Source organism: Onychostruthus taczanowskii, unplaced genomic scaffold (genome assembly GCF_017590055.1).
Source record: "Onychostruthus taczanowskii isolate IOZ18803 unplaced genomic scaffold, ASM1759005v1 scaffold74, whole genome shotgun sequence".
Taxonomy (NCBI): domain Eukaryota; kingdom Metazoa; phylum Chordata; class Aves; order Passeriformes; family Passeridae; genus Onychostruthus; species Onychostruthus taczanowskii.
In genome coordinates, this window is record NW_024505229.1 from 3,044,007 (window position 1) to 3,057,663 (window position 13,657).

The window sequence follows — 13,657 nt, forward strand, 5'->3', positions numbered from 1 at the left end:
TTTATTAAACAGGCCATCAAAGGATACACCTTGGGCAGCATAAGAGCCTGGCTGAGGCTGCCCCCAAGACGGACGGCGGGTCACTTGTTCTCACACTTTTTAAGTTTTGGTCCATTTCCATATTGGGGTTAATTGTCCAATCACAGTTGCAGGTTATGCAGTCCTATCCTCCCAGTTTGCTCTTCTCAGTTCCCTGTTCTTTACACTTTTAGGGCCTGAAGCTGCAGTGGTGTCCTTTGTTCTGGGGCTGGAAAAAGATTGTTTTGTCTAACTAAACTGTGAGAAGAACTTGCTGACACTTTATATGAAGTTTAGAGCTATGTACTAATGCAGTATAGAATCTGGAAAATATGAAAGCTAAAATTTAAGGCATCAGCCAAATTCCCTAAACAGGGTTTAGTGTTCTTACAGCCCACCTGTTTTTCAGTCACACATTATACTTGGCACCATTCTTTGGAAAAACAATTATATCAATGTTATTTGTGGGTTCTTCCCCCTTCTTCCACCTCTGACCCTCTCTCAGTCCTCTGGTCCTTGCTTTCCAGAGTGCTTTTGCCTTTCTTTACTTTCAGGGTACACCCACACAGGTTTCATTCCATGCCTTGGGCTCAAATTATCACAATGGGGTTGATAACAGCAGGAGCAGCATCCTCAGCAGGTGTCAGTTCCCTGCCCTGGGGATCAGTTCATCCCTTCCCTCCATGCACAGATCCAGCCTGGCACAATTCCACCACACTCATGTTAAAAGTACCACCTTTATCCAGGCTGCTTGCAGGGCTGGAGATCTGTACAGGAAGAGGAAAAATCACCAACTTTGTTATTGTTCAAAATTGTTTCACATCCCTCTCCTACTGCAAAAAATCAGCTCAGTGCGGGAAGAAGGAATTTCCTGAAACCGACGCTGGTGCTGAGGCCCTGAAGGATGGATGGAACTCCAGGTATCAAATATCAGACCTGCACACACAGCAGCTGCTTTTACCCAGGGAGTGAGTTTGGCAATTGCAGGAATATTTCTGTTAATATAACCCTTAGGACATACCACATGGATTTTATGCTTCCTACTTAATATCCAGCTTCAACTGAGGTATTTAAACACCAGATCTACCAATTCCTGTAGAACCTATGTGGCTCTCCATAGGTTCTGATCTGGCCCTTCAGCTTTGAGTCCTTTCCATTCTGTGACTCTCCATCCCAGTAGTGGCACTTGGCACAGGAGCTGCTGTCCCTGGTGACTGCAGTGCAGCTGCCTCCAGCCTCCTGGGACAGGGACTTGTCCACACCCCACTCGTTCAGCCCAGAGGCAGCACACAGGGCGCCTGGAGGACCGGGGCCTTGGGTGCCCACCGGGCAGAGGTGGGGCTCTCGGGCTCTCACAGAGGATCCGGGGTGCCATGCCTCGGTCCCAGCTTTGCCCGGCGTTTCACTGGTGGCTTTCCCCGGGCTCAGTGCGCGTAGCTGGGACAGGGAGAGCACTCACCGAGGACACCCGTGGGTGCGAGGCCACGAGCGGCCCCCGGTCCCTCAGGACTCCTTCCCAGGGCAGCAGCCGCTGACTCTGGGCTCTCCAGGCTGAGCTCTTAGCCCTTGGCCAACACCCGGGGATGGACAGTGCTGAGCCCCCTGCCCTTCGGCCGCTGGCTCCGGACAGAGCGATCCCCGGCCCGGGACAGAGCGATCGCTGCCCGGCCACAGCGACCCCAGCCTGAAGCAGACCCTGAGGAGGAAGGTGCCGGTCTTCGTTGGCGGGAAGACTAAACCCCGCCCCCTCCCCGCCCTTTGTTACGAATCAGCCAATAGTTCGCGTAGGATGATGACAGACATTTCTATCACCCAATGGCCCACAGGTGAGCGCACGCCACGCCAATGAGCACAGCGCAGGGAGCCGAGCGCCCCGCCCCTCACTTTATATAAGGTGAGCCCGGTGAGAGCCGCTGCTGTTGCGGTGCTGTCCAGACACGTTGCGCGTCTGTCTCGGCGCTCCTGAGCCATGGTGAGTGGGCGAGGGCCCGGAGGGTCAGGGCAGCCCAGCGCCGCTCCGTAAGCTGTAGCGGCGCGGGGGGACGGGATGGGCGGCGGGACGGCCCCGCCGGGCAGTGGGGGGGAGGGGGTCTCGCTGCCCCGAGCCGTGTCTCGTCCCGCGCCCTGGCGCTCCCGCCGTCTCGTCCCAAAATGGTGGCGGGCTCATCGAGAACATGGCGGCCCCCGGGACCCTCAGCCCCGGCCGGCTCAAGGGCTGCAGCTCCGTCCCGTGCACCGTCAGCCCTCGGGGCCGTCTGTCCGTGCGAGCCCCGGGCGCCCTGCCCGCACAGCGCGGGAGAGCCGCCGGGTTCCCGCGGCGTGTAAAGCCGGGGCAGCTCCGCGCGGTGAGCGCGACCCGCGGGGCCGGAGGGAGGAGCCCGGCCCACTGCCCTGAGTGCTGCCGAGCTGCCGCTCCCGCCCCGGGGCTGTCCGCGGTGGGAGCGCGGGGGCTGGGCTGATGAGTTCCTGAAGGACTTTGTGATACTGGCTGGCGAGGATGTGCTGCTAAGTTGAGTCACCTTGAAGGGTAGTCTGAGAGGTGTGACAGGGCTGGGATGTCCCACAGGACAGGGTTCAGGTGCTGAGCTGGGCAGCACGGCTGGAGGCTGGGATGGGCGTTCGGCTCTTCCTCGTGGGGGTCTTGTCTTCCTACATCTCTGAAAGGAGATTGTCAAAAGATTACATGGATTTACAAATGTAGCAAGACTGCTGCTGTAGGCTTGTGAATGTGTGGGAAATACTTGTTGAGCTGAAAATTATTGTAAGTTAGAATGTTGGTGGGATGTGTTGAGATTCTTGCTCTTACCCTTCCCTTGGGGGTTGTTTATTGTCACGGTTCTCAAATAAAGTCAAATCAAGAGTATGAATGCAGCCCCTGGTCTCTGCAAAGGATGCAGGTTCCGTGGAGTCCCATCCCAGGGAAACAGCGTTCCTCCCTATGTGTGCTGATAAGCTTGCTCTGAGCTGGCACAGCCATTCTCAGGAAGCTTGGCTTTCCATCAGCCTCGCACAGGTGCAGCTGGACCTTGAGCACCGTGCTGGGAGTGCAGAGGACCTAGAGCCTGGTCCAGCAGTGCCATGGGGAGCTGGGGGGCTGCAGCCCAGCAGGGAGTGCAGCAAGGGGCTGAGTCTGCAGCTGCTGGAAGGGCAGTGACAGGACAGGCCAGTGCTCTATTGCCACATCCTGTAGGGAAAGGAAACCGACTGGGCTGGAGAAATTCTGCCTGAAACTTCGTGTGCTTGCAAAAAATGTATGTCAGTGTGGGGAAAGCATTTAGTGTTAAGTAAATTCTGCAGTGGCTTGAATGCAGCATTTACCAGCGCTGTCTGTGTACATTCAATCCTTATTCTGAAGTTCATCAGTGATGTGTCAAGGCCCCAAGCTATAATGAGTGTGGCAGTTCTCTTGCCTGTCATTCCAACTTGGAACTGGTGCTTTTGGAAGAGAATTGAGCCTTGTTCTTCAGTGTTCTTGGTGCTGTGAAAAGGCCATGCAGCACGAAATGGGCAGAGAACCTGCTAGTGTCTGACAAAGGTTTGTGCTTCATTGAATAGCCACATACTACTTGAAAGTCCTTAGCAGAGTTGTAGGAAAGCAGTTGAAAGAGCTCTCAAAGCAGGACTCCCAGTAGCACCAGGCCAGGCTTTGTGACTGACCTCGTCTAGCCAAGTTTTGAAAACCTCCAAGGATGGAGATCCCCTCCCACTTTTCTAGTCACCTGTTGCAGGGCCACACCGTTCCACTGGGGAGGCTTTTCCTGATACCAGCCTGAGCCTTGCATCAGCCTTGAGAATCTGACCTGGAGGAACGTGCAGAGCAGAGGGAAGCCTTCTGTGCAGTCCACGTCTCCTTTTGTTCCCTGGCACATGGCTTGCCCTACTGAGGACAAGAGCACCCTGTGGGACATTCAGGCTGGTTTCTGTGGGAGCCCTAAGGATCTTTGCAGCAGGGCTCCCTCTCAGTTGCTGCTGTTTGTACTGGTGCAGGGAGTCACTGCACCAGTACAGTGTGTTGAACTTTGTATTTTGTCTGAGTAAACATGCCGTGGTTCAGTGTGGCACCTGTAGCACCTGCTCTGTGGCTGTGTTGCCAAGCTGTACATTCAGAGTTGGAAGGGACCCACAGGGGCCATTGAGTCCAGCTCCTGGCCATGCACAGGACGCCCCCAGGAATCCCACTCTTTGCCTGAGAGTGCTGAGTTCTGTCAGCCCTGGGGTTGTGACCACTGCCCTGGGGAGCCTGTTCCATTGTCTGATCTCCCTCTGGGAACAGGCTATTTTTCTCATATGCAGGCAAACCTCCCCTGACACAGCTTCCCTTGGGTCCTGTCCCTGGTCACCAAAGAGCCCTGTGCCTCCTCTCGTGAGGAAGCTCTAGACCATGAGCAAATCTCCCCTCTTCTCCTGGATAACTAAGCCAATGGCCTCAGCTGCTCCACATACCCTTCTTTACACCTTCCATCTCTGTGGTGTAGTCCTTACACACCCTTTAAGTGACCTTTCCCAGCTGCTTGGGAGTTTCTCTAGCAAGGCTTAGGTCACTGGTAGGACCTCATTCAGGTGAGGATCCAGGCTGACATGGTGGTCTGTGTTGCTCTCCTGTCCCTACAAAAAAGTTTCAGGCTGTCCTGCTCTCCTGAAGGGATGTTCCCTGAGTCATTGCCATGGTCTGGTCTCTGTGGCACTGCAGCCAGCTTTCCTGTCACCACTTTCACGGGGGGCAGGTTGGCTGTGTGTTCTCTGCCATGGCAGCACTAGACAAGCTCAGTGCTTCAGCCTGGAGGGTGATGCTGTAGTGGCTTTGGAGAGGAGAAGGGTGGCAGCAGCTCTGAGTGACACTGCTTGCAGAGAGGATGTGGACTGAATATACAGCTTGGATGGATGGGATGGGAGCTTAGAAACAGTTCAGTGCTGTGCTTGAGAACAGGTGATTCTCTTTTTTTTGACAAATACAAATTTTAATTTCATGGGATTCCTAATGAGTTTGAAAGGACTGCTCCTGCTTTTCTGCATTGACTATGGATGTGGACTAGGCAGCTCCAGGTCATAGAATCACAGAATGGTTGGTGTTGGAAGAGACCTTAAAGACCATCCAGCTTCATCTCTTCTACCATCCCAGGTTGCTTCAAGCCCCATCCAGCCTGGTCTTGGACACTTCCAGGGAAGGGGCAGCCACAGCTTCTCTGGGCAGCCTGTGCCAGGGTCTCAGCACCCTCACAGGGAAGGATTTCATCCTAATGTCTAATCTAACCCTATCATCCTGCATTTTAAGACTGTTTCCATTTGTCCAAAATTCCTCTCCAGCTTTCCTGGAGAGCCCCTTTAGGCACTGGAAGGGGCTTTAAAGTCTCCCTGGATCCTTCTCCAGGCTGGACATCCCAGCTCTCCCAGCCTGGCTCCAGAGCAGAGGGGGGCTCCAGCCCTCAGAGCAGCTCTGTGTTCTCCTCTGGGCTCGCTCCAGCAGCTCCACATCCTTCCTGAGCTGGAAGCCCAGGGCTGGGGCAGCTCTGCAGGTGGGGTCTCAGCTGAGCAGGGCACAGGGGCAGAGTCCCCCCCTGCCCTGCTGCCCACACTGGGGATCAGCCCAGCACAGGGGGGTTCTGGGCTGCCAGAGCACGGGGCCGGGGCACGCTGAGCTTCTCATCCACCAACACCCCCATGTCCTCCTCCCCAGGGCTGCTCTCTGTCCATTCTCTGCCTGGCCTGTACTTGTGCCTGACAGTACTCCTGCTTATCCTGAAATTGCAGGGAACCAAATTGTCCCATCCAGTCATTTGGTCTGAACATAGTTTTGGGTAACAGTCACATTAAACTGAAGTTTGTGTAGGCTCTTCTAGAATGTGCTTTACTGGCATTCAAAACTAGATGTTGAATATAAAATGCTATAAGATGGACCTGGAATTTGGAGATGTTTCTGTTATGGTTTGGCTTTACCATTTGAAGTCCTGTGCTGCAATATTAAAGAAACTGGGTTTATGCTCTGGACATCAAAGGAAACACGGGAATCCATAAATGGGTGGGAACAGATAATTTTGCTGCCATGAACTATTTTCTGTATGGCTGTCATGAGGTAGTTTTATCTGTTGTTGAGGAGTTCAGTACCTTGTGTACAGCAGTGTGGTTTGAGGCCTGATGGGTCTGTATTCATGGAGGGTTGTGAGGGGTTTGCTAGGCAAAGCCTTTCATGCTGAGTGACAAAGTTTCCTCAAGGGATCCGGAGAATACTTTTTTGTTTTGTGTGCATTAAATGAAGCACTTCTAGATCCTGGGAGAATTGTGCTGCCTCTGGTGGCTGTGCTCCTGGAGCTGGGTCTGGGTGTTGCTGTTCTGGACACTTAGGCCAGTGAGAGGTGTGATCATCAGCTTTTCTACATACTCGGTTTGGTATGAAGAGAGAAATTGGCTGAAGAACTTGAAAGAGTTGATCAGCCTCTTCCTGTCTGATTGAAGAATAACGAAGAGGAATGAGCTTGTAAAAATGATAATGTCCAAAAGGGTTTTTCTGGGTGAAGCTGATGAAGTCTCAAAGGGGCTTTTGTGTCCTGTTGTGTTTTGTGCCAAATGCCCCCAACACCGAGACAATAAGGCCAATGTTGTAATGGCTTTGCGGGCTGGCAGTCCCCCCGGGCGTGCTGAGCCTTAGCTAAGCAAGGGCATTGTGTTTGTGCTGAGCGATGCGTTTCTGTCCCGCAGCGCGAGTGCATCTCCATCCACGTGGGCCAAGCGGGCGTGCAGATCGGCAATGCCTGCTGGGAGCTGTACTGCCTGGAGCACGGCATCCAGCCCGACGGGCAGATGCCCAGCGACAAGACCATCGGCGGGGGGGACGACTCCTTCAACACCTTCTTCAGCGAGACGGGCGCCGGCAAGCACGTGCCCCGGGCCGTGTTCGTGGACCTTGAACCCGCAGTCATAGGTAACAGTGACAGTGCAAGGCACTGGAGAACATTGCCACATGTTATTGCCACATAAATACTTTAGACTGTTGGTTTTGGCTAAGGGATCCATTCCTCTAATCCTGATAAATGCTTTGGGGCTTTACGTTTTTAGTGCACGAAGCTTGCCTACACCTTCGTAGTGATGGAAAATACTTGGTTTTATTTTCATTGAGACTGGCAAATGTGCTCTGTGGAGCTTTCAAGAATTTCAGCATTAACTTCTGCCAGGCTGTGGAGTTAAATGGGTCTCATGAACATGCTTCATGCTTTTGCTATGCGAGGACAGTTACAGCCCCTTGGAACAGTATGGCATAATGTGTGCTGCAGTCAGTAGAACCTCTTTAGGAGACACAACATATATCATTAGGAAGATTCCTTATTGTACACGGAAATGATTGCTGTAGTTTCCCAAAGCAATCTGTGCAAGCTGAACAGTGCTTGCAGAAATGAGTCCCCATAGCTGGCCTAAATTCAGGGACTTCTGAACATGTGCTTCAGCTTCCTGGTGCCTTGTCTTTGAGAAACAGTCTACTCCTGAAAATGTGTTCTGTTCCAAGCTCTGGCAACGCTGGCTCTTGGTGTTCAGATGTGATCCCAAGCATCAGCTACTGACCAGTCCTCCAGCCTGGGGCAGTAGATGCATTGTCAGCTCAATGTGAGCTCCTGGTTTCACAAGACCTTCATCCCTTGTGTCAGGAATCCTGGTTTTCCTCTTACCAGTGTGTGCCAGAGGTAATTCTTCTGGAGCTGGTTTTTGGCTATCTTGCCTCAAGTAGTGATTTGGGGCTGTTATAACAGAGGTCTGTGTTGCCTGTGCTTATGCAGTTGCTGTGTTTTATCTTTCTGCAGTACAGAGTTGGGGAAATGTGATTGTTCTCAGGCTACTCCTCTGTACCCAAACCATGGCTGTTCTCTAACTTCTGTTCAGTGTAACACACCAGACCCCTTCTTATGGCTAACGCAGCAAATGAACCTCTCAGGGGAGCAGAAGGCTGTGTGGCTGTTTAAGGGTGGGAGTGCTGGGCTATAACTTTGAAATGAGCCCAGGCACCCTTGGCCATACACTGATAGCCCCAGGAGCTGTTGCAGGTCTGGCTTTGTGCTTTGTTGAGCCCTGTGTCTGTTGTCTCCTCTGCACTGGCCAGGTGGTGGCTCTGAGCAACCAGGAACAGCTCAGAATTGAGATGAGGGAGAACAGGTGGCAAAACAGGGCCGAGGAGCTGGTGAGTCTTGGAACAAATGCCAAAAAGTAGAGTGTTCTAGTGCTTGTTGGTGATGCAGGCATAGTGTGGGGGGATAGGTGAGATTAGGGCTTTTTGTTGAAGGTTACATCATGTGCATTTCTGGGAAATAGCTGTTATTCCTCCCTGGCTAATGTGAAAATTACTGCCCCAGTTTCCTGGGCAGGGCTCATGAGTCTCCCCATTCATGCAGCAAGCCCCTATGCACTGAATTTATGAAAAACCTATCTTTGTGCATGCAGCAGCTGTGCAGCTGTCACATGCGTGCACAGGGATTTCTGTCCTTCCAGAGCAGTGCTGCTCTTGCAGAAAGCAGCAGGATGGTGGATATCTCTGTGAATATGGTGGTAAAATACCATCAAACTTTCCAGCACAAAATAGGGCAGTGACATCTGGGAATCCATCACAAGTGTCTTTAACAGTTTACCCCAGCTAGACTTGAAAACATGAAGGACAGTATGTCTGGGGCTAGCTGGTTTAGCTGTCCCCTCACCCAAGACCTTTGTTCCAGACACACTTTTGTAGTCCAGTGACTGATCCTCTGAGCTCTACAAGATTTGTTACTTCCTGAGGACCATTCTGGCTCATGCTACCCCTGTCTGCATAGGATAAAGAACCATTTTATTTTGGTTCTGTATTTTTCCCTTATAACCCATATTTGTCCCTTGTAGTGTGGAGTGATACTATAGGAAGTCTTAGACACATGGGTATTTGGGATGGTAAACTTTCCCAAATTGTTTTATTTTGATGCAGTCTTAGAAATACTTTAGGCTGTTGGATTGCAGAGTGGAGTGGGAGCTGCTCAGCCTAAACTGGTTTGAATGCTAACTATATTTTTAGGTCTTAAATTTTACTTTTCTTTTTCTTGCTTGTTCTATTTCAGATTAATAAATACATGCAAACAGGCAACTTCAGCTGTAGTTAATAAAGCTCTCTGCTGTCCACCTGACTTAAATTAAAGAATGCAATGCTGCAATAGCACACAACTCAAGAGTGGCTTGAGCTAAACCAGAGACAAAGCTCTGCTGGGTGTCTTTGTACCTTTCTGGTAGGACAGAGCTTTAGCCTGCTTGGGTGTAAGTGCATATTTCTGGGAGTTAGGGGCTCTAAATGTGGGACTGCTGGGGGATGTGTGTGCTACAGCTTACAGCTCAGGGTTTAGATAATTGCTCTAAGAGCATCTCCTGTTCTTTTTGAACCCTTCTCTACCTTTAGCAGAAACTACAGTGAAGAGAAAGGGATATGTAAGCAGAGTTGGCTCTGCCTGCCCACAGAAGCATCCTGGAGGGATTGGGAAGTGAAGGGGAAAAATGGGGTTTCAACTGCTGGGCTGCAAAATGGGCCTTAAGTTGTCTTAAACTGGAAGAATTGTTCTGCTGTAGTCCAGTTTTTAATTGCTTTGACAGGTCAAAATTCTAAACTTTGGTGTAAAATAGAGTAGTTTCCTAAGCAATAACTTAATTTTTCTTAGTTATTCAAAATTTAGGCTGTAGGATTTCACCTACTGATTGGTAATTGTTTTTTTATCTCTAAAGGTTTAAATACATTATTCTGGACACCCCTAGAAGTTTGAAAAAGCTGGTCTATATAGAAAATGTACTTAAAATATTTCTATATTATATAATATGTATCTTGTCTGTCCCCAGATGAAGTTAGGAATGGGACATACCGGCAGCTCTTTCATCCTGAGCAACTGATATCTGGTAAAGAAGATGCTGCAAATAACTATGCTCGAGGTCACTACACAGTTGGGAAAGAGATAATTGATCTCGTTCTAGAGCGCATCAGGAAGCTGGTAAGACTCTGAAACATCTGTTCAACAGGATTTGGAAATGAGGTTATCAAATACATAAACTGTGCTTTAATTTCTTTCTGGTATGAGAATCTATGGACTTAGTCTGCATCTGCTTTTATTCTTAGCCAGCTGAAAGTGCTTGGATTTTTCCTGTCAGATATGGCTTTCAAGTGGCCTAAAATGCTGATGAGGCACCTAAAACTTCATATATAGTTTAATGTTTAGAAAGCCAGAACCAAAAATTATTTTCATGGTTCCTGCTGGAGAAGGATTGGTCTCTGGCTGTGGCTCTTTTAAGGAATTTAAAGTAAGAATGCTTGTTTCAGTGGTTTGGACTATTGTTTGCATTTCCTGCTATTATGATTTCTGGATTAATTTTATGGTAATAACAGTAGGAAAGGAATAAATCTCAGTATGTTGGGATGTTTCAGCTTCCCCTGTTCTTCAGTCATATGGCAAACTTGTGAAGGGGGCAATTTAGGAGGGTCAGGTTCCCTATTTAGGGCTGCTAAGCATGTCCATTGCCCAGTCTGTGTCACAAAGGTAGAAATTCTCATTGCACAAAACCCAGGTGCTTTGATATGGAATGCTAAGTGAGTCTTAGTGTAAAGTTCACCTTTTGCAGATTACAACTGGAATTATTCTTGACACTTGATTGCCACAGTCTCTAATTAAAGCAATGATAAGTTTGCAGCAGGCTTTACTTTGACCTGAAAAACAGTCATGATTTCTTTGTACAAGCTGTTGGCAGTCCCTGTTAGTCCTGGGAGCTGAGCATCATGTGGCACCTCTTTGTGAGGACAGGGCAGTCTAGTTTTGTCTTCTGAGTGGAGTGAATGGGACTGGCACTGTAATGGGCTGTGACAGCTCACTTCCCCGAGCGGAGATACACGCTTGGCACTCGTGCAGCATTACAACAGTAGCTCTGGGATGGGGGATTGCTCCACTTTTGTGCAGCTAGAGAATACCAAGTAACTGTAAGGGATAGATAGTGTGTAGGTCTTTGAATATTCCTGCTTTTCTTGCTCATTGTTAATGGCCTCAGCTGAGAACTGGGGGTCGAAGGAATTTTAAGCTAGCGATTTGAAGTGATTGCCATCCAATAGGTAGGGGGTTTAAACCAGCCAAGAATACTGCTTTTACTGGGACACCTTCTTGACTCTTGGTGGATAAATTCTGTATTTCTGAAGCTTGAACAGTTGGTATGTGTCAGAATTCAGAACTGTCTTTCTTGAGCTTGATGCACACAATGTCTTGAACACCTGTATTTTCTCTTTCAGTCAGATCAGTGCACTGGCTTGCAGGGTTTCCTGATTTTCCACAGCTTTGGGGGAGGAACTGGATCTGGTTTCACCTCTCTGCTGATGGAGCGCCTCTCCGTTGACTATGGGAAAAAATCCAAGCTGGAATTCGCTATCTACCCTGCACCTCAGGTCTCGACAGCTGTTGTGGAGCCCTACAACTCCATCCTGACCACCCACACCACCCTGGAGCACTCTGACTGTGCCTTCATGGTTGACAATGAGGCCATTTATGACATTTGCCGTAGGAACCTGGACATCGAGCGCCCAACCTACACTAACCTCAATCGCCTCATTGGTCAGATAGTGTCTTCTATTACTGCTTCCCTTAGGTTCGATGGTGCCTTAAACGTGGATCTTACTGAATTCCAGACTAACCTGGTGCCTTACCCTCGTATCCACTTCCCGCTGGTGACGTACTCCCCGATTATTTCGGCGGAGAAGGCCTACCACGAGCAGCTCTCCGTGTCCGAGATCACCAACGCCTGCTTCGAGCCCTCCAACCAGATGGTGAAGTGTGACCCGCGGCACGGCAAGTACATGGCGTGCTGCATGCTCTACCGCGGGGACGTGGTGCCCAAGGACGTCAACGCCGCCATCGCCGCCATCAAGACGCGCCGCTGCATCCAGTTTGTGGACTGGTGTCCTACTGGATTTAAGGCAAGTCTCAGTTCCACCATGATTTCTTAGACTTCTCATTCACTGTCCTGGGTGTTGGGCGCCATTTGTTGCAATGGGGCAGGGTGGTAGAAATGCTGCAACCTTCTTCAAAGCATCTCCTTCAGAAGCCACTCGGAGTAAGGCCATGAGAGCAGCCATTTCAACACACACACACACCACAGAGAGCTCAGCAGAGGAACAACAGGAAGGGTCTTTGTATGGCGTATTCCAGTGAAGGTTTATCGCATCCACCATGCCAAAGGGACCAGGGACAAAGACACAACCATGTGCTGTGCACAGGCTTATGTATGGGATCAGTGGCCAGTGACCTGAGGGCACAGGGGCAGGGCAAAGGGCAGCAGCCTGTAGGGGGTTGAGGGATGAACAGCTGGGGTGGGCAGGGTCAACTTGCCAATGGAGAAAGCAATCTAATGTAGATTGGCAATAGTTCTGCACAGCCCCATGGGGGAAGTCTTCTCTTTCAGCCTGGGTGGGGAAAACTCTATGGTATGTTCCCACAATGGAGTGTGTTTGCTCTGAGCTATTCTGTGGGTACCTGAATTGTATTCTGAGATGTGGAGATACAGGTTCTCATGCAGGGCTGTTTTGTGAATGACACATTTTAATCAACTCCTGTTGTCTGACTTTGATTATTGTCATTGCCAAACACCACAAAGAAGCTCATGGTCTCTTCTACATCTCCTGTAGGTTGGCATCAATTACCAGCCCCCCACAGTGGTTCCTGGGGGTGACCTGGCCAAAGTCCAGCGGGCAGTCTGCATGCTGAGCAATACCACGGCCATAGCTGAGGCTTGGGCTCGCCTGGACCACAAGTTTGACCTGATGTATGCCAAACGTGCCTTTGTTCACTGGTATGTTGGAGAAGGGATGGAGGAGGGGGAGTTCTCAGAGGCTCGGGAAGATTTGGCTGCACTTGAGAAAGATTATGAAGAAGTGGGCACAGACTCGATGGATGGAGAAGATGGAGAAGAATATTAAATCCAACAGTGAATTGCAAGCCTTTGCCATTTTACTGCCTCTTTAGTAGCAATGTAAATCATGTCAACTGATTGGAATAAACAACTTTAATCAAGAACTTTCGTAGTGTCCAAACACTATGTACACTCATTAACTACATGCAGTCAGCAGTCCAAGAGATGGAATTCCTTTCTGAAGAAGGTAGCTGAATAAAATAACCATCCTGTGTTTCAGTCAGCTCTTGTCCTTAAGGCACTGCTATTTGAAGAGCTATTAGTGCCCAGAACATGAGACTAGAACGAGCTGGAGCTTTTTCTGGAGGGTGTTAGGTATATTTTTTCCAAGACTCTGGAGCTGGTGTCACAAGAGGCAAAAGGAACTGTGTTACCCATAAAAGTTGCAAGAACTTCAAAACTGAAGGCTGTTTGGGTTAGTTGTCTCCCATTCATAGACTTAGAGAGGGCCAATAACTTAGAGATGCAGTAAAACCTGGATGGGCAGGAGATGTCCAGGAAGGGTGTGCCATAGCATGATGGACCTGCCACTGTAGCCAGAACCTGAGCAGTGGTTGCCCTTGTGTTGCTGTGCCCTCCCACAGAAGGAACTGCATTCCCTGTCTGCAGCTCTCTAGAGTCAGACTTCTCCTGAAGCTGTCTGGAGAAAAATCTCTGGCTTAACTGGCCACAGTTAAACATCTTCGTTTTCCCTAAAACTAAGTCTTTTGCA

The 13,657-nt window shown here is 49.9% G+C and overlaps 1 protein-coding gene across 1 annotated transcript; it reads left to right on the forward strand.

Annotated features, from left to right (window-relative positions):
- The first annotated feature begins 1,929 nt into the window (after positions 1-1,929).
- Positions 1,930-13,047, forward strand: LOC121345543 (tubulin alpha chain, testis-specific-like). The gene is made up of 5 exons (XM_041422581.1): positions 1,930-1,990; positions 6,712-6,934; positions 9,844-9,992; positions 11,273-11,953; positions 12,662-13,047. Exons 1-5 carry the CDS (start codon positions 1,988-1,990, stop codon positions 12,950-12,952), a joined length of 1,347 nt encoding a protein of 448 aa, XP_041278515.1. The 5' UTR covers positions 1,930-1,987; the 3' UTR covers positions 12,953-13,047.
- The last annotated feature ends 610 nt before the right edge of the window (positions 13,048-13,657 follow it).